The 24,076-nt window shown below is 40.2% G+C and overlaps 1 protein-coding gene across 15 annotated transcripts in view; it reads left to right on the top strand.

Moving 5' to 3' along the window:
• neo1a (neogenin 1a) overlaps nt 1–24,076 on the top strand; it is a 156,573-nt gene that overhangs the window by 49,994 nt on the left and 82,503 nt on the right. For all 15 annotated transcript variants that reach the window (XM_038700677.1, XM_038700682.1, XM_038700686.1 and 12 more), the window contains exon 2: nt 6,812–7,135. In XM_038700677.1, coding sequence (XP_038556605.1) covers nt 6,812–7,135 — 324 coding nt within the window. The remainder of the gene's footprint in view (nt 1–6,811; nt 7,136–24,076) is intronic.

Below are 24,076 nucleotides of genomic sequence, written 5' to 3'. Positions count from 1 at the left end.
TGTTATGAGAGCCCAGGTTGCTCTGATAATGGCCGTCAGCTCTTCTGCATTGTTGGGTCTGGCGTATCGCATCTTCCTCTTCACAATACCCACATAGATTTTCTATAGGGTTATGTTCAGGCGAGTTTGCTGGCCAATTAAAAACAGGGATACCATGGTCCTTAAACCAGGTACTGGTAGCTTTGGGACTGTGTGCAGGTGCCAAGTCCTGTTGGAAAATGAAATCTGCAAATCTGCATCTCCATAAAGTTGGTCAGCAGCAGGAAGCATGAAGTGCTCTAAAACTTCCTGGTAGACATCTGCGTTGACCTTGGACCTCAGAAAACACAGTGGACCAACACCAGCAGATGACATGGCACCCCAAACCATCACTGACTGTGGAAACTTTACACTGGACTTCAAGCAACGTGGATTCTGTGCCTCTCCTCTCTTCCTCCAGACTCTGGGACCTTGATTTCCAAAGGAAATGCAAAATTTACTTTCATCAGAGAACATAACTTTGGACCACTCAGCAGCAGTCCAGTCCTTTTTGTCTTTAGCCCAGGCGAGAGGTTTTTGACTCTGTGTCTTGTTCAAGAGTGGCTTGACACAAGGAATGTGACAGCTGAAACCCATGTCTTGCATACATCTGTGCGTGGTGGTTCTTGAAGCACTGACTCCAGCTGCAGTCCACTCTTTGTGAATCTCCCCCACATTTTTGAATGGGTTTTGTTTCACAATCCTCTCCAGGGTGCGGTTATCCCTATTGCTTGTACACTTTTTTCTACCACATCTTGTCCTTCCCTTCGCCTCTATATTAATGTGCTTGGACACAGAGCTCTGTGAACAGCCAGCCTCTTTAGCAATGACCTTTTGTGTCTTGGCGTCCTTGTGCAAGGTGTCAATGGTCGTCTTTTGGACAGCTGTCAAGTCAGCAGTCTTCCCCATGATTGTGTAGCCTACAGAACTAGACTGAGAGACCATTTAAAGGCCTTTGCAGGTGTTTTGAGTTAATTAGCTGATTAGAGTGTGGCACCAGGTGTCTTCAATATTGAACCTTTTCACTATATTCTAATTTTCTGAGATACTGATTTTGGGGTTTTCATTAGTTGTCAGTTATCATCAAAATGAAAAGGAATGAACACTTGACATATATCAGTCTATGTGGAATGAATGTATACGTTATACAAGTTTCACTTTTTGAATGGAATCACTGAAATAAATAAACTTTTTGATGATATTCTAATTATGTGACCAGCACCTGTATATCATTTCAGCCTGGGATTTTGTCTTTTCTCAGATGTGCGAACAGTTCTCAAGACTAAAGAGATAAATGTCTTTCTTAGCATTGAAAACACTAATCTGTTTTAATGAATATGCCCCCTTCTCCTTTCTTTTCTATTGCCAGGTAATGAAAAAGCTGTCTCCACTCAAACCTTCACTTCTTTGATTCATTTCAAGTCAAGAGCCCAAATGTCAATTTTAACAAAATGAAAGGAAGTAAGCTAGCCGCCTCAACTTGCAGCCACATTTATAATAGAATCCTTGAGGGGACCTCTGTGCTTGTCCTTTGATTAGAAAAGGACACTTTTTTTCCCTTTTTTCCCCCAAATAGATACATACCTCAAATAAAGCAAGTTGGCTGCAGCTCTTCTCCTGTTCTATTAAAGACACCTAGTTCCTCCACATTTGGTCTCAAGATCATTGTTATTTCCCTGAGGTGTTTCTTGGTGACAGATGGGCTTTAGAAGGGAGTCTGGAGAGATAGCAAGATGAAGGATTCTGCAGAGAAAGAGACACAGACTTGAGGTATAAAGATGAAATAGAATAGGGGGAAAGTGTGGGAGGGAAGCAGAGATAACTATTTCCATTAGTCATTAAAGCGACCCTGGCGCTGAGGGTGGAAGGACAAACAGTGGAGCGATGGAAATAACAGAGAGGCAGCAGCTTGGTGAATGAAGTGTTCAGGTTCATTACAAAGTGCCTTCCCCACGCCTCTATCTTTACCTGCACTGAAGGTTTCCATTCATCCTTGATGGTGCTGTTAATGATTTTGTACTCTTTTGTATCGTTTCCTTCTAAAGGTCTCACAACACCGACATCCAATGACACATTGTACAACAGGAATAAAGAACGAAGAGTGTAAAAAATGTAGTTCCTAAATGATAAGAAAAATCTATATCTATATTATTCTTTTAAAGTGTAATTACCATTTTCCAGTGGTTGCAAATGGCTGTCAAGTGTGTTTACTTTTCAGGATGTCCAGGATTTCCTTGTTGCTAAGTCCAACCACAGAAGAGCCTCTGTTGTTGTAAATGTGACTGGTTTTGAGAGTGGTCTGCTCTGTCTCAAGAGCCGCTCAATAAGGAGGGTAGTCAATATGGCTGTTCTCAGACTGTGGGTCAATGAGGGAGGAGGCTTCCTGCTGAGCCAAGGGTAGAATAGAGAGAACAGGGGGTCTTTGTGTAGAGAGCAGACCCTCACCCACTCTTCTTCACTGCCTTTCTGGCGTATTACACCTAACGTTTTAGAGACTAACTGAATTTAATAATAAACAGTGTACGGGTTGGTACAGAAACGTATCCTTGTCCCAGAATACATATTGCACAAGTGACTTATCCACAGTTCTTACAGATTTCTCAGGGCATGACACAGTTGTTGCAAAATCTCAAGCAAAAATACTTACTAAATACTAAAATGTGTGGCCTACATTCTGCAAACGCGTTACTGAAGCTCACATATACCTCACCTTGACAGTAAGGCCTGAAACATCTAAAATATGTTTTCAACACTGGCTCAAGATGGGAAATACACCACTAACTTCATGTCTCCATTCTGTCTCTCATCTGAGAGCAATAAGGTAGAAACTGGGAGGGAGAGAGCAAAGCAGCATTTCAGGGCACCACCTTAAGCTGGGCTCCCAAACCTTTTATGACTGCTGAGCAAAGTGGATTTGGGACTGAGGTAACAGCCCAGTCTTATCAAGCAGACAGCCTAATTTTCTACACCCTTACTCTCCTCTTCCCTCATTCTTACTGGTTCCTGGTGTGGTTGTTCCTATTTTTCAAAGGCATATGGGGACCCCACACTGCTGGGCCTGGATAGATTAGACTTCTCACACTGTAATGTGGTTTCTGACACCTTCTTACTTCTTTAACTCTGCAGCTGTGTTGTTAAAAGCCTGCAGTGTTTCAGTACTAAGGGGGCGGCTGTGGCTCAGAAGATAGAGCGGGTTACCTGTTAATCGTAAGGTTGGCGGTTCAATCCCCGGCACCTCCAGCCTCCATGTCGAAGTGTCCTTGGGCAAGATACTGAACCCCGAAGTTCCAGTGGTTGCAAATGGCAAGTTGTGTTTTACTTTTCAGGATGTCCAGGATTTCCTCGTCGCTAAGTCCAGGCCACAGAAGAGCCTCTGTTATTGTAACAGCAATCACGGGAATTGCCCCTGGTGGCTGTTCCACCAGTGTATAAATGTGTGTGAATGTTAGTTTCTGTTTGAGCACTTAGGTCTCAGTATGAATGTGTGTGAATGGTGAATGCAGATGTAGTGTAAAAGCGCTTTGAGTGGTCGAAAAGACTAGAAAGGCGCTATACAAATACATTTACTAACACATTCTGACATGACCAGACTTATGTGCTCTCCATTGCAACTCTAAGAAACATTTATTGGAGAATTAATTTTATTCTGGAGTTAGTATATTAAAATATGACAAACATCCATTCCCTTGCATATTATTGGTAAAAACATTACAAGACACAAATGTTTTGATACAAGAGACAGAATTTTCTATTGTTGTAAAATTCACTTCATCCTCTTTGTTTTATTTTGTTCTGTTTCAGCACGGTTTGTTTAGATATATTCTCTGCACTTTAATGATGTATGGGAACAAACGCTCTGTTGAGTTTTCTGTCAATGAACACTTCAGAATACATCAAGAGAATGCAGCTTGTTCTGTAGGTGTTCATTAGAGTTTTTCTTTCCCATGCCTGCAACTCACAATCTTGTTAGTTGCCAGAAGTTAACTTTTCCTTGACTTTGACCTAAATGTTGAAGCCTGTCTTTAGTCTGTGAAAGCTTTAGTTATGATTTGTAGTAGTAGTAGTCTCTACATGCTACAAAGAATGTAAATATAAAAAATATTGTCAACTATTTGGAATAAAATGAAAATGTTTTGACAGCTGAGGTCACTTTTCATCAAAATATTTGTTTAGCCTGAACGTGATGTGTCCAGCATTGATTACATTATCCTACCTTCCCATGTTTATTGGAGTTTGGACATTGGCCGTTACCAGTGGCATCACTGTTTTGCTTTGTCTGCTGGCATGTGTGTTTGGCTGAAGGTGGAAATAATTTAAAAGGGTTGTTAGTGTTGTTGAACACAAACCAGCCTATTAGCCTGCCATCTACCCCTCACACCCCCCAGTTTACCCCCATCTCCAGTCCCATCTTTTTCTCTTTCCCCTGCCCTGCTGAGTGTGGATGTTGTGTCTGCAACGGAAAGCAGATGGTTCGCCATTTTGTTTGACAGTAGAGCTGAAGCTAAGCCCTCCCCTACTGGTCCTACGACAGGGATAAAAAGCTGCTAAAAGCGGCTGTTTTGGCTCTGATAGGGTGATGCAGGACCTTCAAGCCCATTCAGTTTTCTGCTCAGATAGAGAGCAGCTGAAGATGGTCTTTGGACTGGAAAAAAGCCAGGCCTGGAAGCTCTGCCCAACCCACACACCCACTGTTCCAGGAGCGTAAACCAGAGATGATTAAGCATGCCATGGTGCCTCTGGTCTGCAGGAGTGACAAATTTCCCCCACTGCTACTCCACTCTGGTCTCCCTCCATCTGTCATGTACACCATCAGTAACATACATTTGCTGGTGTTGTCATATTCTGCCCAATATATACTCTAGGCTGCTCTGAATTGATTGATTTCCTGAAATCAGCTTCTTACTTCAGCCTAATTTAAAACCACTCGCTTACAGCTAAGAGTTACGAGTTGAGAATGTGTTGTGCCAGCTTAAGGTTACTTAATTCTGTTTATCCACTTGAATCTCACATCCTCTTCTGACTGAAAGTATTTTCAAAATAAAATATTGTATGTATGAGCAGTCTTAGTAGCTTCAGTAGTCAGTAGCTTCCGATTAAGAATTTAGCTTGCAGTAAAATCTGATTTGAAACTTGCCAGTTTAACAGTTTAACATATGTAAAACTGTGGCAGCCATTAGAGGCTATAAGTAAGATGGCATCCAACAACAGTCTTTGGTGAAGGCCTTGTGCTTATCAATCTGGCCCAGTCCAACACTGTCTGCTGAGACAGGAAATTAGTGTTGAGACAGTTGCACAGCATAGTTGGAATGCTATGTTGTCTTGCCTTTCCATAATTTGAAAGTGGAAAATATCTGTACAATTTTCTCCAGCGTTTTGCTGTAATTGTTTGTGCTTTCAAGAGAACTAAGTGCACGGAGGACAAGCATCCATATTGCCACCATAATGGACCAGGCATTACATTGCTCCTCTCTTTGGATCTCACGCTAGGGACTTGGAGCCGCAAGGTAGAGAAATTACCTCCTTGTCGTTAAATAGCTGAACCATTGACATAGCATTTCTCTCTCCCCTTCTCTCTCCTTTTCTGTCTTCCTCTCTTTCTGCTCTCACTCTCCCCTGGAGACATGCCATTTTCTTGGAAGAGAGCAGGCATATTTTAAACTGCATTTAACATTCAGCCACTTATTTCACTCCATTCGCTACATTATTAAAATACCTTCATACCCTCTTAATTATTTTTCTAGCTCTCCTCCATCCCTGCAGAACTGATAATTGGTGTTATTTATCTAAACAATACCACTGTGTGACTCTTAGGGTGGGAGCGCTTGAATAATGGATGAGGACAAATGCAGAGCAATTGCACTTACTCTAACTTTGGCACTATCCATGTCAGTACGATGTTACCATTTATGCTCGTGGAAAGGAAATGGCAACTGCGTTCCAAAGTGTTTACTCCCTCACCGCACTCTGTACTTATAATAAAGCAAGACGTGATATTAACTTGCCAGAGAGGCTAGACTCGGTTAAATTTGTCAGTTCCTCTCGTCCAATTCCAGTGGGGCCTGTGGTTTCATAATGAAAAGCTTCTTGGAGTCTTTGGGATAGACTGAGGCACACTGGCTGAAAAGATAGAATGAACAAAAAGATGTTTTCCTTTGGAAACATCTTTCATTGAGTGATTGGGGCACTTGGAGTCCAGCAGTGTTCTTTTATTTCAGCCACTATCACATTTTGTGTGAGCAAGTTTTAAAACGTGCCACTGAAGTGGACAACATCTTAGGAGGTTTTGCTGTATTGTCAGGTGGCTGAACTCAAAAAGCAGCTACAGTAGTGGTCATGTGTATTCGAGAGTGATAGTCAGTATTTTACTGCACTTTTGATTCCTCTGCTGCAGAATAAAGGCAAACACTTACCTCAATATTATGTTCAGTAATCCATTTTTTATTTTTTATTTTGACATTCCAACAGGTGATGTATTACTAATACATAATGCATCACAACAGGTGATTTATTACTAACATGAAGCTTTTCAGATGACAGCATCCATGCCTAGCATCAAATTTATATTCCCTCACTGGTGGAAAGTAGACACATGCTGGTATTATAATGAAGTAATTAATATCAACATTGGCATCAGCTGCAGAGACTAACAAACATATCAGGTGTTCGACTACAGCATGAATTTTGTTTGATTTATTACTTGTCACTGCTAAGACGTGATCCTGTTCTAACACAATACACAGTGTCTATGTAGAACATCCAGGTAAGATCTCTGTTCTCCCCTGTTGCCCTCTAGGTTCAGCAGCACAGCCCTTCAGCCCCTTCTGGTTCACAGTGGAGCCCCAAGACACACTGGCCATTCGGGGCAACTCGGCGCTGCTCAACTGCTCGACCCACAGCGACGCAGCTGCGACGGTACGCATAGAGTGGAAGAAAGATGGCACCTTCATGAGCCTGGTTTCAGATGAAAGACGACACATACTTCCTGATGGCTCGCTATTCTTCACCCATGTGGTCCACTCTAAGCACAATAAGCCTGACGAGGGCACTTATCAGTGCGTTGCTACTATTGACAACTTGGGATCCATTTCCAGCCGCACAGCGCGTCTCTCCGTAGCAGGTAAGGACTGCCAGATTTATCAACTTAACTGAGAGTTTTGCCATATCCTGTTCTCCTTGAATGCTATGGTGGAAAACGCAGTTGTAATTGTAGTACGTGGTGAATGTTTTGACAATTCAACATTCACCCTCATATTATGGGAAGAGTTCAAACACAAGCAAAGGCTTTACACACCCATCGTATGCCCGAGCTGATGAGCCCTCTCTCAGTGACTGTTGTCACTGTGTACATTATCAACGTGGCTGATTCATAACTGAAAACACCTGTGTATAAGGGCTTGTGTCTTCACCAAATTCCCAGTTTAGTTCTTCTCAGCTTTAACCAAGCCTAATGTAACTGAATATACCTGTGTGGGTGGGTGTGCGTATAAAAGAAGGTCATAAATTCGGAAATGAAAGTGGTATGTAAATTGCATATTGTACAGCGTAAATAATGCATAGAATAGTTAAATACCATTTAAACAACAACTCAACACCTCTTTTCAAGCTTTGTTACATTCTCTCATTCTTATATTGATCTCATTTTTTTTAAAAACAATGTAAGACAAAGTATGTTTTTTATGAAATATGGAAGATTTCTTTATTTCACCACTTATTTGCAGTGTTTGCTACTCCACATCCACATAACATCTGTAGGTGTGAAAAGGTTGTTCATTGTATTTTGTCCTTGAATTGCTCAGCCATTTGTACGTTTTCATCTATAAATACCTTCACCTTGGTGGAGCCTGAATGCATTGCCCTACTGGATAAATGCTTGTAAAAGGGCCTGTTTTTTTTCATTACTAGTCCTACAATGTGACCTTGTTTAGTTTGGGAACAGCAAGTGACGTGGGATTATTAGGTGTTTTGAGTCAAGCCGTGCCCCGAAATTCAATTTGCAGCTGAAGGAGCCACAGAATGCATTTACTGTGTGCCTCCTGCTCAGCAGTGCTCTGCCAGATTTTAAGACGCCTAAGAGAGGCCTCTTGTTGACAATGGGATAGTACAGTATAAGCCTCTTGGATACTGAGAGTCTGTGTGAAGTCACTGTCTTACTGTGATTCTGTTTCCTTTCATAAGCTTTTGAATTACAAGTTAATGAGGCACTATATTACCATTGGAGAGATTGAGAAGGTGTTTCCTTCCTTGATCAAAGAGTTGAGTTGTCTAACTGCATGTGCAACGTGACAAAACTTAGAAGCATACAGTATCATCAATGTGCTTCAGAAAAATAATACAGAGAATGGCCAAATAAAATGCATTACTAATAAAAGTATTTAAGTGTGATATCTTAGACACCAGTGGCCCAGCTTTGATGAAACTTTAAGAGATGGCATATTTCAAGACTGCAGTCTAGTATTTAAAGACCAAATAAGAATCTTAGAATTTATGGTTAAAATGTTAAACATTTGGAAGAACCTTGAGTTGGATTTTTTAAATAACATATTTACTTGGCTCCTTGCTGCAGCCGCCTTACGTATTCACACACACTTTAGCCATTTTCAGCCTTCATACACAAGATCTTAATGTTGAGTAATAGAAGTCATAGTAGACCCCAGGTTCACTCACTAGGGCAATTCTCCTGACGTTAATCAAATTTTAATTGTCAGCGTACTCTAAAGAAAATTAAAACACGGGACAGCTTCTGAGGGTTTTTATGTATAAGTTTATGTCTGGAATTAGTAAATGGCAGTGTGCTTGCGTATGTGTGCGCATCTTCAAGTCTTTTCAGCCACTGGACAGTAGGCAATTTATTGCGGCGTTTTATCAATACCTGTCACTAATGTTGCATCGACATGTAATACAGAGGGGACTTGTTTAGTTCCTGTGCCAAGATGAGTTCTGCAATCAGGCAACCTTACAGCCAGTGGGATCTGCATGAGTCAGCCATGATGGGATGCTGGATTCAATCAATTTCTACTTGAAGAGGAGAGCAGGTGAAATCTGTCAGCTATTATAGGTCCAGATACACACACTGACACACACATGGATTGAAATTATAGATGTAAAAGCTTAAGCCATTGTGCACATGCATACATGTGTTGACCACATTTCAGGGCACAACACACTATTGCATTTATGGTGTTACTGACACTCGTACACACACTCAGGCACAAGCACAGATGTATCTCTAGCTGGCTGGCAGGTGGCTAATAAAAGGTTAATTGCAGTGTAGAGAGAGCAGGCCATTAGGCCGCCATCAGACCCAGGAACGATGGTGCAGGCAGGGGTGCAGTGGGCGTGACCTCTCAGATGTAATGACGGAATGAGTCACGGGTGGCTTGCGTGGCAGGGAGCATATCCGACAAATACCGGGGTAATATCTGGGATTGATTACTATAAGACGTGCGGCTCATTCTTCTCGAGGAAACACCTCCACTTCCACACATCATAACCATCAATGCTATGGCGCTTTGCTCATCAGCTTCGCCTCTTTGCCTTACCAGGCTGCTGATCTCCTTAGGTTTCTCTTCGACGATGTTTACATATGCACAAACTGTTTTTGTGACTGATCAAAATCATTAGTCCAACCAAAGGGTCAAATGTCAAATTTGTCGTCATAATAATTATTAAAATAATATGTTTTGAATATTGACTAATTGTCCCATTACTATGCAGTTTAATTAAATGAATATTCTGTGTTTCTGCTCTGTTATCATACATGTACCCTGTATACTGCAAACCTTTCTTAAAATAAGGTATTGTGGACATTTATTATATTATCCTATTGGCCAGCTGAAGTCACATTTGTGTGCACATTGTAACATCTCTCTCTGCCTTGTGTCTCCTCTTTGCTCTTGCTTTGTCATCCAGTCTGCCTCTGTGTGTTTAAGCGTGTGTGTGCACAGTCAGATACTGTGGAAACGCAAGCAGACTAAGAAAAAAGAGAGGGGGAGTGTGGCCTAGTGGGGCCCAATTTTATGTATTCAGTTTGAGTCTCTGTAAGAGAAAAGGAGGGGGAGAAAAATTATAGGGCGGAGAGCGAGCAGTATACAGCAGCGATAGCCAGGACACAGAGCGAGACGCAAGTAATGAGAAATCCCATCTTAACTGTCTGCCGTTCTCCCACACAGCCGTCCCTCCTCCCATCGGCATGCTTTGAACTCAGCCCTACTTAAAAATTGCTTGAGGTGAGCCCCACCTCACCGCTGCTTAACAGGGAAACCCCCAAATGAGAAAATGAAGAATTTCTCTCTCCCACTATCTTGCAGCCAGTTTGTTTTGTTTTCTCTCTGACCTTAACATATGTAGATGAGTCAGTCCTCTAATCAAATATATCAGCTTTTTGTTTTAGTGTTTCTCTGTTTCTGCCCTATCTGCTCCCCTCAGTTTTTCTTATGTTTTGCCCTCTCTTCTTCTCTCACCTATAGGCTACTGTGGTATTTAAAGATAACCAAAGCCACTTATCACTTTGCTTTGATATCATGTTTCACTGAAATCTAATTTCTCCCTCCCCATAGTAGTAGAAATTATAAACTGAACACCAACACTCTTCATGTGTCATGTGTGTCGCCTCATATTTAAGCATGCTCATCCTTTGATAGAGTCGGACACCCTTTGAAGGATTTAGGGGTGTCTGCAGATTCTTTAATCCTTTTTTTGATGTATTTTAATCTGTTTTGGGGAAGGGGGGGGTGTCACCCCCCAAGGACATGACGGCGTTGAAAATGTGAAGAAGGATGATTGCATCATTATTGCATTGTGGTATTGTTGGAGACACTTTGTAGGATATACATTTGATTAATTGAGTTGGCATCTTTACATATTGTGACTAATCAAATGTCATCTATGTTTTGACAATATAAAATGGATGTCAACCAAATAAAGATGTCCAGTTGCGATAAAACATCACAATAGGCCACATGTAATGATGTTGCTATGATTAGTTGGATTTACTGTAAATACTTTGGCTCCTCATTAATTGGATTCTTCTTTTAGTGACTCAGATTAACAGAACAAAAATGCTGCAAGAGAACCTAAACATGAATGCAAATGTAGGCTAATATACTTAGGGCTGTAAGTTGACCTTTTTCCCAAGCAGCACATGTACTGGCATCCGGGCTCTGGCTAAATCTACATCTGTCCAGTGCAGATGCTCTATCCACCACGTGGAGGAGGAACTAGTATATATGAGTGTATGAGTATAACATTAAATAAAAATTTGTTGCGGTTCATTTAGAATATTGTTAGTATGATGTTAATATATTAATCTTATAACGTTACTATATTCATTATAATTTCAAAAATGCTATATAGCTTACCACTAGTGTAATATTAATTCCAGTTGGACAAAACAGCAGTTTCATTTTTGTGGGTTGTTTTCATTCATTAAATCCTTGTGAAATAACAATGGTCTACAATGGTCTCTAATTTGTTAATGCTAAGTACTAACTCAATGTTCATAACCATTCATACATAACAATCCAGGGGCATTTAGGGGCATATGCGAGTGAAATGTTTGCACTGTAGAGCCCCGATACCCTATAGAGTTATCATTTACAGTGTAAGTCTTTAATTGGATATTATCTGAATGCACCAACTTCAGCTAATTACAGAACAATGATTTTCTTTAAGCACAAGCAGTTGCTCTTAAATCCTTTCAGGCAGGGTGATGAGACTTCGCTGACATCGCTGTGCTTTGACAAACTCACACATAGGGCTGGGCAATAAAACAATAATGATAATTATCGCAATATAATTTTCCTCAATAACAATATAATAAGTGTTCAATATATCATCAAATGTTTGGTTTAATTCATTTGAATCCCAAACAAATTAGCACTTAATTTTTCTATTAAAATATTATTTTGTGGAGGAACAGGGACTGATAAAAGATTTACTAATCATATTGTTAAAAAAGATTTTATCATAATTGTTTTGAACAGATTTGTGAAGTGATCCAGTGTTTGGCAACAAGTGTTTGACTTTCGGACAATAAAAATAGTTTAACCGCACAATTAACCATCTGGTTTCTTCAATTTTCACTCAGAACTTTAAACTTGAGAGAAATAATGATTTGACATATATCGTGATAATTATCGATATCAAATGCTATGAAATATTTAAATCGTGATAACATTTTTGGCCATATGGCCCTGCCCTACTCACACATATACTGTGAGTGGCCTGTGTAGTATGTTCTTCTAGCTGAATGTAATCTGGATTCAGGCCTTTTACATGAACCTGAATATTTTACATGTGTTTGCATCCTAATAATTCAATCCAAAATCCACCAGAAATAAAGTGATCTAAGTAAATGAGTAAATAATAAAAATAATAAAAGTATCTTTCTAATGCTGTAGATTCTAAATCCAGACATGTTTAAAAGAAAAATCCCTCACTGCAAACACTTTTGCGTCATTTTGTCCAGATTTTTCTTACAGTATGTAACATGAACTTTTATTAAACTAAAAGCTGGGAGAGGCAGCTTTGGAGAACTAGCAAGAGACAGCTAGATGTTTAAAGTATCCAACTGAAAAAAACCCACCCATATTCAAACTGAATGAAATTTTGTATGTGGTTTTTACCGACCAACAACAGCCGCTGATACTGGATTTTTTTTCATTTTGTGTCAGAGCATTTTATTTATTGATTGTTGTCAGGATGTAAATAGTATTTCAACAAATAACAAAAAATGCTGAAATAAAATGCCCTACCCTAGCTTTAATATCAGCCAGTCATGGATCCTGGGGGATAGGCAAGAGGTGTGGTTTTTGACCAACTGCATGTAAGTCTTAATGTCTGAGTAAACAGGCTATTGGATTGTATATGAACAAGTTCTGAGATTGTCTGCCTGACATCTGGCGATAACCAGTTTTCTTTTGTGCACATAGTCCATGCCACTATGTGTCAGTGTACTAAACTTACCCTGATTAAAACAGACACACACACGCATGACGCACGACGCACAGACAGGGCATACAAAAAGTGTTATCTCAATGGCTCATCTGGTTACAACTACACACAGAGATATAGCCCAATCAGCTGATGTCTAACTACTCACTGAACTAAATGCATTCATCCTGCCTATTCAGTGCATTTTTTCACACTACCAAATTGTTCACTTTTTCTCCTTTGTCTTGCCCTCTTTATCCTTTCTCTCATTTAATAAACCTCCTGTCCTTTCTTACAATTATCTCAGCCTTACATTTTTACCTCTAATATCCTTTCCTACCCCCCCCCCCCCCCCCCCCCCACACACACGCACTCGCGACCACACATACCCTTGCAATTGCCTATTTTGCAGTTCTACAGTGGCTGCACACAAGTCATAACGTGCCAAAATGGCAAACAAACAGTAATAAATCTAAACAAAAACAAAAAATATCTCCCTCTCTCTCAAAGGAACCCCCGGAAAGAAATACATCAACCATGTCATTATTTTCCTCTTAAGAATTTAATCTTTTGTTTGTGAGTTTGTGCATGTGAGTCTTGACTTTGTCCACACCAAGCTGGCTAAATTTAAAAAAACAGATCTTTTCCTCTCCTGTTTTCACTTTTCATCTACAATAAGTAAACTTTGTACACAACAAAAAAGTGCTTTTTAGCACTGAACTCACTTTTTTCTGAAAACTCTAGTCTATTGTAGTTCGGGCTGTGTTGTGTTTTAAAACTGACATATCATTGCTCAAACACAGTTAGGTGCTGTGTAGGAATATTGTTAAGAGGTGTGTATTTTGAATGCCTATGTATGCCTGTCACACACTTATGCATTCATATTTATGTTGTCAAGAATTCCTCCTGAGCATCTCACCGCAGCATTGCAGGAATAATTGCTTGAATTTCAGCTCTCACAAATCACTACATTATACTTGTTTAGTTGTCTGACAACAGAAACAGCTAAGAACAAATAAGTTGTGATAATAAGACGTAATATATGTGATTATGGAAAGCAGGAGATGACTGAATGGAAGTTTAACTTGCTGAAAGTAACGAAGCTACTGACTCGTCTGCTACCAAATGATTGCTGTAATACACATTTTTATTGTTTGCCAGTTAAAACGTTTTTATGTTTTTGAGATTTAATGAGGATAAAGTAGTTATTAATAACCCCAAAATGCCAGCATAGACTCATGGTAGTTTCCAAATGTAAACAGTGCTTTATATTTACAGTATGCACCTTAGTGCAGACATGGTAGGCACATTTCCAGGTGCAGGCGCTTCCCCCTTATGACCAATTATGTGCTGCTTTGCTGCCGAGTGCTGGGGTCGTTGCCATGACGAATGGCTCTGACCCGGAAGCAGGGTCAGGGTCACAGTGGTGTGCCATTACCCTGGTTTTCATCTGTCTATAGCACATGTGCTGAGGGATGGAAGCAACAAGATGGGAGAGGCCTTAGATAAAGCAGAGGGGTGAGACTGGTACAAATCTGCACTTCTGCTGAGGTGTATTAATCATATGTTGAGCTGAAAAATGAAAACATTCAGCTACCCTTGGAGTACAAGTAATGAAAAAGGAAAATAACTGAAATGCTGTTTTAAAAAAGAAAGGAAAAAAAACACGTATTTTAGCTGTTGTAGCCGTCTGCAAAGATGAGGCTGTAAAGGAGACAGAGAAGCAGGACTCTTCGATGCAACGGCTGAGAAAATATGATGTGGGAAATCTTGGTTGAGGATGGAGCTATAGGGAAAGATCCATCTTTTTTTCTCTCCGGAGCACAGTAGCAGGAGAAAAGTGTCGACAAAGAGTCTGTTGGGCTGGCAGTAGATGACAGACTCCATTTTACGTGTATTCACTGACTGATTAGGTCCTCTGGGTAGGTGTAGAGGCTGATGGAGACAGCCCTATCTCTACTCTCCAGACACCTTGGTGCTTGGTGCCTGTGTGTTTGTGTGCGTGGGAATGTACACCCATGCGTCTAATTGTCTTTGTATTTATCTGGAAAAATTCTCCTCTACTGTATGTGACATAGCATCATTCAACATTAGCTTTATTCTATGTGTAAATTAAAAGTTGAGTAATAATGCGAGGTTGTTTCACACGAGTTACGAGCTTGGTTTTTTGCTGTTCACACTCAAACCCAGCGAGTGATATTGGATTTGAAACGAGGTAACACATGTTTGACTACCAGCCTACATGTGAATATTAAATTGTTTTAGTCCACACACTCCTCATTACACTACAAGTTACTGTTAAATCATGATTTAATGTACTTAAACAGGGATTGTGTTTAAATAACCTTTTAAAATGTGCTCTGCAATGTTTTTACACTGGAGATTCACCCTAGTTGACAATGTGTTTAGAAAATTCAATCCTATAAGGTTATATAATTTGTTCACCATAAAAAGGTTCATGTAGAAGTTGTGCTCTTTACTTTTTAGGATAGCTGAATTAATGGCCAAGAGGGGCAGAAATAGCAAATGTTCACCCTGTAACGCCAAAGCCAAGCAGTATCTGACCACCTTAAACACACTCTTGTGAGCAGGGTTGCAGACCCAGGTAAGATTATACATTCACACCAACTGCAAACACAGGTTTTTACCCAGGAGGTGTCTTGGTGGGAAAAGGGGTATAAGAGAGCAGTTGAGTCAGGTGTGTGCCAGGACAGCTTTATCATTACTATACCTGATAAGTAGATAAAGACAGGAAATAGACTAATTCCCCATTAAATTACTTTAACATTGTTACTGTGCCTTTGCCGGGTTATATGCTACTGCTCAGAGAGCGTTTGAAAAAACTCCAAATACCTGGGGACATTTTCTTCACAATGAAGCTGCATTTAGAATTTCAAATTAAAGTGTACTGTCCAATTCAAATCGGACCATTTTCAGCCTGTTTCTGCACTATGCTTTGGCTGGTGCAATTACTGTGTTCTAATGAGTGTGATAATTGACTGCTGGAGTCAGCAGATGAAGAAAAAATCTTTGCGCATAATGACTTCCTCGACTCGCACTACTCATCTGTGTTTTCAAGCCCACTGCTCCCTATCCCGCATCCCAGCCCACTACCAGAACTTCTATTCACAACTGTATACAGTATGTCTGAGGCATCTGCACATCAGTGATGATTCTTCATTGCTCAAGGCATACACAGCCTCAGGGATTTCCCCTAAATGCTCTCATTTTCACTTCGGACCCGAAGGATAGAATCATGGCGTCAGTGAGAATGTGGCTGTGACATGTTAATCAGCTTGAGTGCTTGTGTCTTTTATAGATGCCTTGCTACCATCTGTTCTAAAATATCTACTTGTACGTGAGTAGCATGAGTTTGGGGTCTGCTACCAACCCTGCCTCTCAATAGCTACAGTTGGATGTGGTTCGATTTGCTTCAAATATATTGTCAAAACATGTTAAATGGCACATCAAAAGATATTCTTTACACCAATCAAGTGGAATAAACTTTCAGGATTAAGCCTGCGTGGTGTTGATCTAACAATTCAAAATTAGGAACCATGCACACATGCATCATCTGCAGCTTTCAATACTTTAAAATCAAGTCATTAGTCAGCTATTCCAAACCAAACCTTAATTTTTCCACACATTTCTGTCTACAGGGCTTGGGTTTTTGTTATTTTCAGTCCTGATCTGAGCACAATTGCATGGTAAGTGTTTTGGCAGGGAACTAGAATGTAATGTTCACTAAACAAGTAGCTCTGTTTAAGGCTAGAACAGATGACCTGAAGGAGAGTAGTTTCCACTGCAGCATGCAGATCTTACTAAGCAAACTACCCCTACGACTTGTACATATTGTCACTTCTGGTATTGTTTGCTTGTAGTAGTTGAGTCTGATTAAACCAGATCCAATTAGAGTCAGACTGCTGAGAAGAATACAGCAGATTGAACACAGAAGAGACAATGCCAAATAGCTGAAGATAAATATTCTGCATGGCTAAAAAATGAGAATATACAAATTTTTTTTAAGTTATTCAGACAACTTATTGTGAGAAATCCACTGGTTCCTGTGAAGAATAACATATTTCTAGAAGGTTTTCCACGGGAAAACTATCTCTGTCTATGTTGTCTAAAATGACACTTTATCCTATCCTGAGGATATGAGGTGTGTGTCCTCCATATGTAAACCTCTCAAGGTGGATGTGTCAGAGTTCACACTTAAGTCAAAAAATGGCTGCTTTGTGCAGGAAATTTTACTACCTGGGGAGCGCCTCATACAAAGCAGTGAAAAGTTTTTGCAGCGGACAGTCAGTGACTCTTGCATTTTCTTTCAATCTGCATAAAAAAAGAGAACAGACTGCACTTGAGAGCATTTTGTTTATCCTCCTCTCCTTCATTGACATTCAGTATCCATGTCTTCTTCCTTGTGGTTCTACAGATAGCGATACCTACACAGTTACGGACCAGTGTGCTCATCCGCATCACACTTTCATCTCCCAATGCCCGTCCGAGTGAGCATGCATGAGGCAGTTTTAGGTTTTCATATTAAAACGTCCCCATGTTTCAAAGCTAAATTGGGCTTCATAGAGCTTTTGAACCCTGAAAGAGTTGACTCTCTCTGTTTTTTTTTGATGGCTCCCCATGCCTCTGGGAAGTCTTTTCAAACACACCTCTGTATTCATCAGACACACACGGGGTGCGAAAAGAAGTGAGACTGAGAGTTTTTATTCGAGATTGATATGGTCCAGCTAGTCTTGATATTCAAGGCCATTTGTCTTGACACCTGTTCTTTGAAAAGATTTTACATTTTGATATCAATGTTCTCATGAGCCCCTTTGCCCTGAAGTCTTAATGTTTTGCCTGAATTCTGAAGCATCGTCGCTAGATGATAAGCACATCCTTTTTGTCTATTTTGTGAGTAAAATGTGTGATTCTAGGGTGATTTTACTACTTAAGATGTAAATAAAATATGTTTGAAATGCATATTTTACTCTACTTGGCTTGTGCTGAAGATGTAGAAATATGGTGCAACCGTGAGTGTTTTCATTGCATATTCGGCACTGAACGAACGCCTCGCCTCACAGATGGAGTGTACTGAAGAAACCAAAGTGCGAAGTGCTCTGTTGGTGAGCATCTTGGTTTCTTATGCTTCAGAGACCAACGTTATTTATAGATTGACTTTTTTGCACCATCTGAGCAGGTTTCCATAAACATTGATGGTATTATGAAGGCAGTGAAGAGGTGGGGCTGTAAGGGGCACCCTTAAGGTGTGAGAGATGACACCTTGAAAAGCATTTCTCTCCACTTCCACTCAATTCATATTCCACGCTCACTCTTCCAGCTGACTGGACCTTTGTCTTTTATGCTGGTGGAAAAACATTAAGAACAACCACAGCCCCCCCCCCGGACCCCCCACCCCCCCTCACGTTTCCCTTAATTATGGTGAAATGAATATTTTTCTTTAGTGACAAACAATACAACTACAAAAAAGGGTTTTTATTATGGGAACATCCACATTTAGCTTGACAGTCTTTAATTGAAAGTTCAGTGGTTGGTTCATGCCAAGTATTCCTGTGTTTTGCAGAGTGACAGGGACGAAAATAAAAGCAGGGAATGAATGGTGACCGTACATGTTCTTCATCTGGAATAAAGACTTGGGAGCTGTTGGAGCCTGTTCGAGCTTGTTGGAACACAGACTCAGTCTTAATGTGCAGGAGCATTACATGTGTGAGCAAGAGTAAAGTGTGAATAAGGAGAGAGTGCGATAAGCAAGAAAGTGTTATGTTGTTCCAATGAACAATTCAGCTATGCAGGGAACCTTAAGAAACTACTGTTCATAAGTATGTGTGGATCCTCCTTTGACTGAGCTGTCCTCTCTGAGTGTACAGTACGTGCCCTGGGGAGAGTGTTCAGACTTCTCATGTCCACACCATGCAGAGCCGTCACACTTTTTGATTGGTGGTTGCAAGCTGTGAAGGTGTCAAATTCAGGGTTGAGTGTGTATGAGTTCGCACATGCATGATTTCACTGAGTTGAGTCTGATGAGGCTTGATTGATGATTAAAAAAAATAAAGGTTTGCAGTGTTCGAGCACAGGCCTCCTGCTGTTAGTGTTGATGTGTGGTATTATGGAATTGCCTTTTGTATAACTGAATGCATCCTGCTTTAATGTCCCTGAGAGGCGATTTGGCTTACATACAGCAGCCAGTAATGGTAAATACAAAAAGAATACAACAATGAATAAAAACAGCAATTGTACCTAGTGTATATGTCATGTATGTACATGACATATACACTAACACTAGGTACACATTACTGTTGTCACTTGTCACGAAAAACATCACAGAAAGCAGCGAAGAAGAAAACAAGCTAAACAAGCTGCTGATTACTGCATTATATTCTGTTATATTTATGAATTGTCACCTGCCAGGCGAGTTTTTTGTTTCCCTTTATATAAATAAGGACCTTTCCACTGTAAATTGGAGCAGAAAATGTCTCCAGAATGCAGGAAGTTATGTGTTTATTGCTCTAATTTTCTGGGGGAGCCCTCCTGCTTGTATATTTCAGCATTTCATATTTCTTCAAATATTGTTAAAAATCTTTTTGGCTTGTTCTAATTCATCCCGTCTTGTGACCCACGTTTATCATCACGCCCCAAGTCTGAGCCCTTACATCCCCACCACTTTTCAACACAAAGTGACACCCTTGCAAATTACTGTGTAGAGGGTGCTGGAAGTCCAGTAAGATGACCTAAGCTTTCTGACTTTTATCTTCCAAATTCTGAAGGAAAAACAATCTTTGGTTTTCCTTTTTATAAATAAAATCAGTGTTGGTTTCCATTTAATGATGGTATGAGCAACAGAAGTAGGTCTCCTGGGAAAGCCAATGAGCTCTTTGGTCTTTGACACATACCTGTGTTCATAGTAAATGTGACTGAGTTCCCGACAAATAAAAGTGGGGAAAAGGACGCAGCCCTGATGAGACCCTGTGGAAGATGAGTGCACTGGACAGAAAACACACTCCACTTCCAGAAGATCTCTTCAGTATCCGAGTGGGATGCTGTGTGTGCCTTCTTTTAAGCTAGAGAATAACTTGTGCTCCAAGGTCGGCGGTATCTCACCTACTGTTTATTCACACACACACAACCAGACAAGGCAGAACAACAATACCACAGCGTGCACAGCATTTATTCTACACACTGCCAACATTTTTACTTTTATCTTCCTCAGCTTCCTTGCACCTCTGTACTGTCACACTCTGGTCTCAATTCCTGTTACATTTACAGCCAGGGAACAGAAAGCAACTTGGATACAGTTATTGCATCAAAGCATTTGTCTTTGATGTTGGGGATATATGTAATAAATCTTTCTTGGGGTGCGGGGACCGTGCAACCTTGTGCTTAAAGGACAGAAATATGCTTACCAATATGTATTGGTGAAACATGGATTGCAGAAGCACAGTCGCATTTTCTTAGTTTGGGCTTTAGATGGTTAATTTCCATGTTGGACAAAACAATATTCAGGGACACAAATGCTCACATATATACAATTAAGACTCATCAGATGTAGATTTGTCAGCATAGCATCTGCTCCATTTGAGGGCACTGCACTGCAGATGGACTGGAGTAATTGCAAATGCCACACTGTCAGATCGTCCAGGTGTTCTAGAGATCCGTCGCATCCTTTTCCATTAGGGATGAGTGAGTGATTATATTGCCTTTCATTGTTACTTTGTCTTCCTTACTGTTTGTGATATGACCATTTCAATACTGCTGCTTTGTTTTCCTCTCTGCACTATATTGAGAAAATCCACTACTGCACATTTGCCAGGTGTAAATACATCCAGGTTTTATTTGCAAATTTAACCACAATAGATAAACAGTTTACCTATTAGCGGTGTGTAAGAAGTTGGCCACTGAGGGTATAAATGCTGCACACTGTATGATTCAAATACTGATATTTCCCTCCTGCAGCCTATTCAATATGTACAGTATGTTTTCAGAGTATTTGATGTCTGTGTTTGCTGCTGTTTGTTTAATCTGTATTATACATGGCATCTGCATCTTACCATATATGGCTAATGAACTTTGAAAGTGTTTTTGTGTTTTCTGTCTACATGGAGAGATTGGTCTTCTCATCATGTGAGATCCCTTGCTGAAATGTGAGCGGCTCTGTCTGGCCTGTTGTTGAGGGTCACTGGAGTATCTCAGAAAGATGTTTAAACGAATTTAGAAAAGGAGGGGGAAAAAAATCAAACTTTCTGAGCTCTTGGCAGGCACTAGCAATTAGCAGTTTTCCCTATTAAGGCGAGACAAGGCGGGCAAAAAAATCGTTTTTTTCATGCACTGGTCAATTTTGAGATTTTGGGCTACTTTGATTCCTTAACATGTATTCTTTCAGACAAGTGGGGAAAAAAGTCAGAAATCCACATTCAGTAGTTTATTTTACTATAGTTTGTCTGTGTGCATCTGTAGATTTCTCTTAAAAGTTAGCATACTAATGTTACATCTCCTGCCGCTATCTGCTCCATATGATCCCTGGTACCGCTGGAAAGTGCTCTCTCTCCTGCACAATGCTATCAAATCCAAATATGATTATTTCCTTTGAACCAGCAGCTAATTGTAAAAGTACAGAGGCAGATTTAAGCTAGGCATGAAATCTGATTGGCTAGCGTCAATTTCTGACAAGGTGATTGGTTTAGATGCATCATGTGACACTTCCTGATTTAGCTTTCCTCGATTGTCTGTCTATTTCTGTGTTTTGTGTGTGTACGTGTGTCTGTTCAGACATGCTCTTACTCAGTTATCAGTTTTGATGTGTTTGAGATGTTATGTATTAGTGTTGTTAAGGATTTGATTTGATTTTGGGTCTATAAATATTGATTTTCAATGAAAATGTGTAGAATTTTACAATGCTTATCTTTAAGGGCAGTTTTCTCAAAATTAGTTTTCTCTCATACTCTGAACCTATAATCTCCACTTCAGCTACACTTCTGTACAACAAACTCGTATTCCTGACTATATTCTGAAGGTTTTTACAGAGGGGTTTGTTCATAAATCATTCATAGCCTAAATTATACAACATTTTATTCCCCAAAACAGGTCGAAAATAGTTTTTAATGCTTGTTGATAGTATTTTTGATTTATGAAATAATAAAAAAGAAATAACCAAAATCCCAAAGTACCAAAGTATAATGTGTCAACAAACTAAAACAAAAATTTTGAACCTGACTTATTTTAGTGTTCAGATTTCAGTTCTTAAAATAGATGCAAATTGGTACATATTTCGTTAGAAACTTCCTCATTTGCATATTTAAACATAATGTTTCAGAAAACCTGTAATTAAAAAAACAGATTGTCTTAATGTTAAGAATCAACTAGGACAGTTTAGTGGTGATATCTATTAGTTCAATTTTTACCCTATTCACCTGCAGTGTCACCCCTTAATTTCCATTCAAAGGTGTAAACTTGGACTTAATAATTATTAACTTATAAGCAATAACTGAATGTGCATTTGCTTTTCTATACTGTTGATAACAATCTATCACTCAGTCTATTTTCCATTTTCTTCTTTAGACTTGAACCTGTGTTTTGGTCTAAAAAATGAGCGGCAGAGATGTTGTGTTTATACGGCTGGTAGGGGGAGTGCTAACTGACGTTAATTTGCCACACCATCACACCTCTCAACGAGGTAAATGATGATGAATGCCCCTGGCCATGTTGAGTGACATCATCACCCTGCACTACATCTGTGTCTTCAGAAACATCTGCTGCTCCCAAGCTGCCAGTCCCATACTCATACACATTTATACATACTCCCACAAATACAGGAATAGTCTCTATTTGAGAATAGTGATTCATAGAGAAACTCATCTGTCTGACACTAGATTGTCAGCAGCCATTCCGCCTGACTCTGTAACCTACACTTTGAAAGACATATCCCTTTAAGTTCAGGAGTCAAGCTGATGCTTTGTGTAGCATGGTTGACTGCCTGAGCTGCCTCATTGTGTCTGCATTGCATTTCATTATCATCAGCACGGTAAAACCCATGCTGATATTATCCAAAAAGCAGCTGTAGATCCTTCGCAATGAAATCCATTACAAAAATGTCTCCAAATTGCGAGAATGTGTGCAAATGAGTACGTTAACTATTGTCCTTAAACACAGCTCACTGATGCAGGGAATGTTTTTTGTTCTACCTTAGCTTCACTGGGGTATAATTTGAAGCATACACCCACACACAGTTTTAAAGATAAGTACTAAATTATGCTGAAGAAGTCTGCTTAGTGCTTGTATGTAGCGTTTGACACATTTGCATTTAGTGTCCATGGATCAATGCAAAAGAAGAGAGTTCTGTGAAAAAGTGTGGGGTCAGCCTTTTTTAAATAAATTGATGATATTAATTTGTCTACAATTTCCTTCCATAGTTTCTCCCTCCCTCAGTGCTCCCCTCTCTGCCCTTCACTCCATCATTTCTGCTGAAGAAGAGGCTCCATTTTCTTCTGGCCCCATCCTCCATCCATCTCATTTCCCTGCTAGCTGCTCTTGCTGTGCTGAAGCATAAACAGAGCAACAGAGCAGCTGATAGCATCTACAGATGTGCCGCCAACATCCCCAGATAAGAACCAGTAGCAGCTTGCTCCTCTCTAGCAAACAATAGAGCTCCCACTGAAATGTGTGGTGGGAAGATGGAGATGAAAGAGGAGGAGTGATAGGAACGGGTGGAGACTGAATGAATGCGACTTGTAGAGTAATGCTGGGAATGAGAAAGAGGCACAGTGGCAGAGCAGAGGCTGAAAAACTGGAAAGAGAGGCGGATGGTGGTGGGAAGGAGGGAAATGAAGGTGGAGAGAGGTGAATATGGAGAGGTCATCCCTTCAGCTCGTATCTATGTGTCCATCAACAGCAGGACAGGAGTGTATTTGGCTCCTTTATCTTGATGGCCTGTTGAGCTGGTGGAGGGGGCCCTTCAGGGAGGAGTTGCTTGGGGCCTTCAGGAAGCAAGCACTTGATAAAAGATATGAGGATGGGCCAGTGATAGCTGCTATTTGTGGCACCTGTGTTGGATTTGATTGACATCTCCTTCATACACTCCTCTGACATTGGAGGCTGCTCTGTTGAGCTTCTCTCTGCA

Source organism: Micropterus salmoides, unplaced genomic scaffold (genome assembly GCF_014851395.1).
Source record: "Micropterus salmoides isolate LMB-PRFRI ecotype aquatic unplaced genomic scaffold, ASM1485139v1 Ms_hic_scaffold_6, whole genome shotgun sequence".
Taxonomy (NCBI): domain Eukaryota; kingdom Metazoa; phylum Chordata; class Actinopteri; order Centrarchiformes; family Centrarchidae; genus Micropterus; species Micropterus salmoides.
The sequence above is the reverse complement of the archived record's forward strand: the minus strand, read 5'-3'. Positions and strand labels throughout refer to the sequence as shown.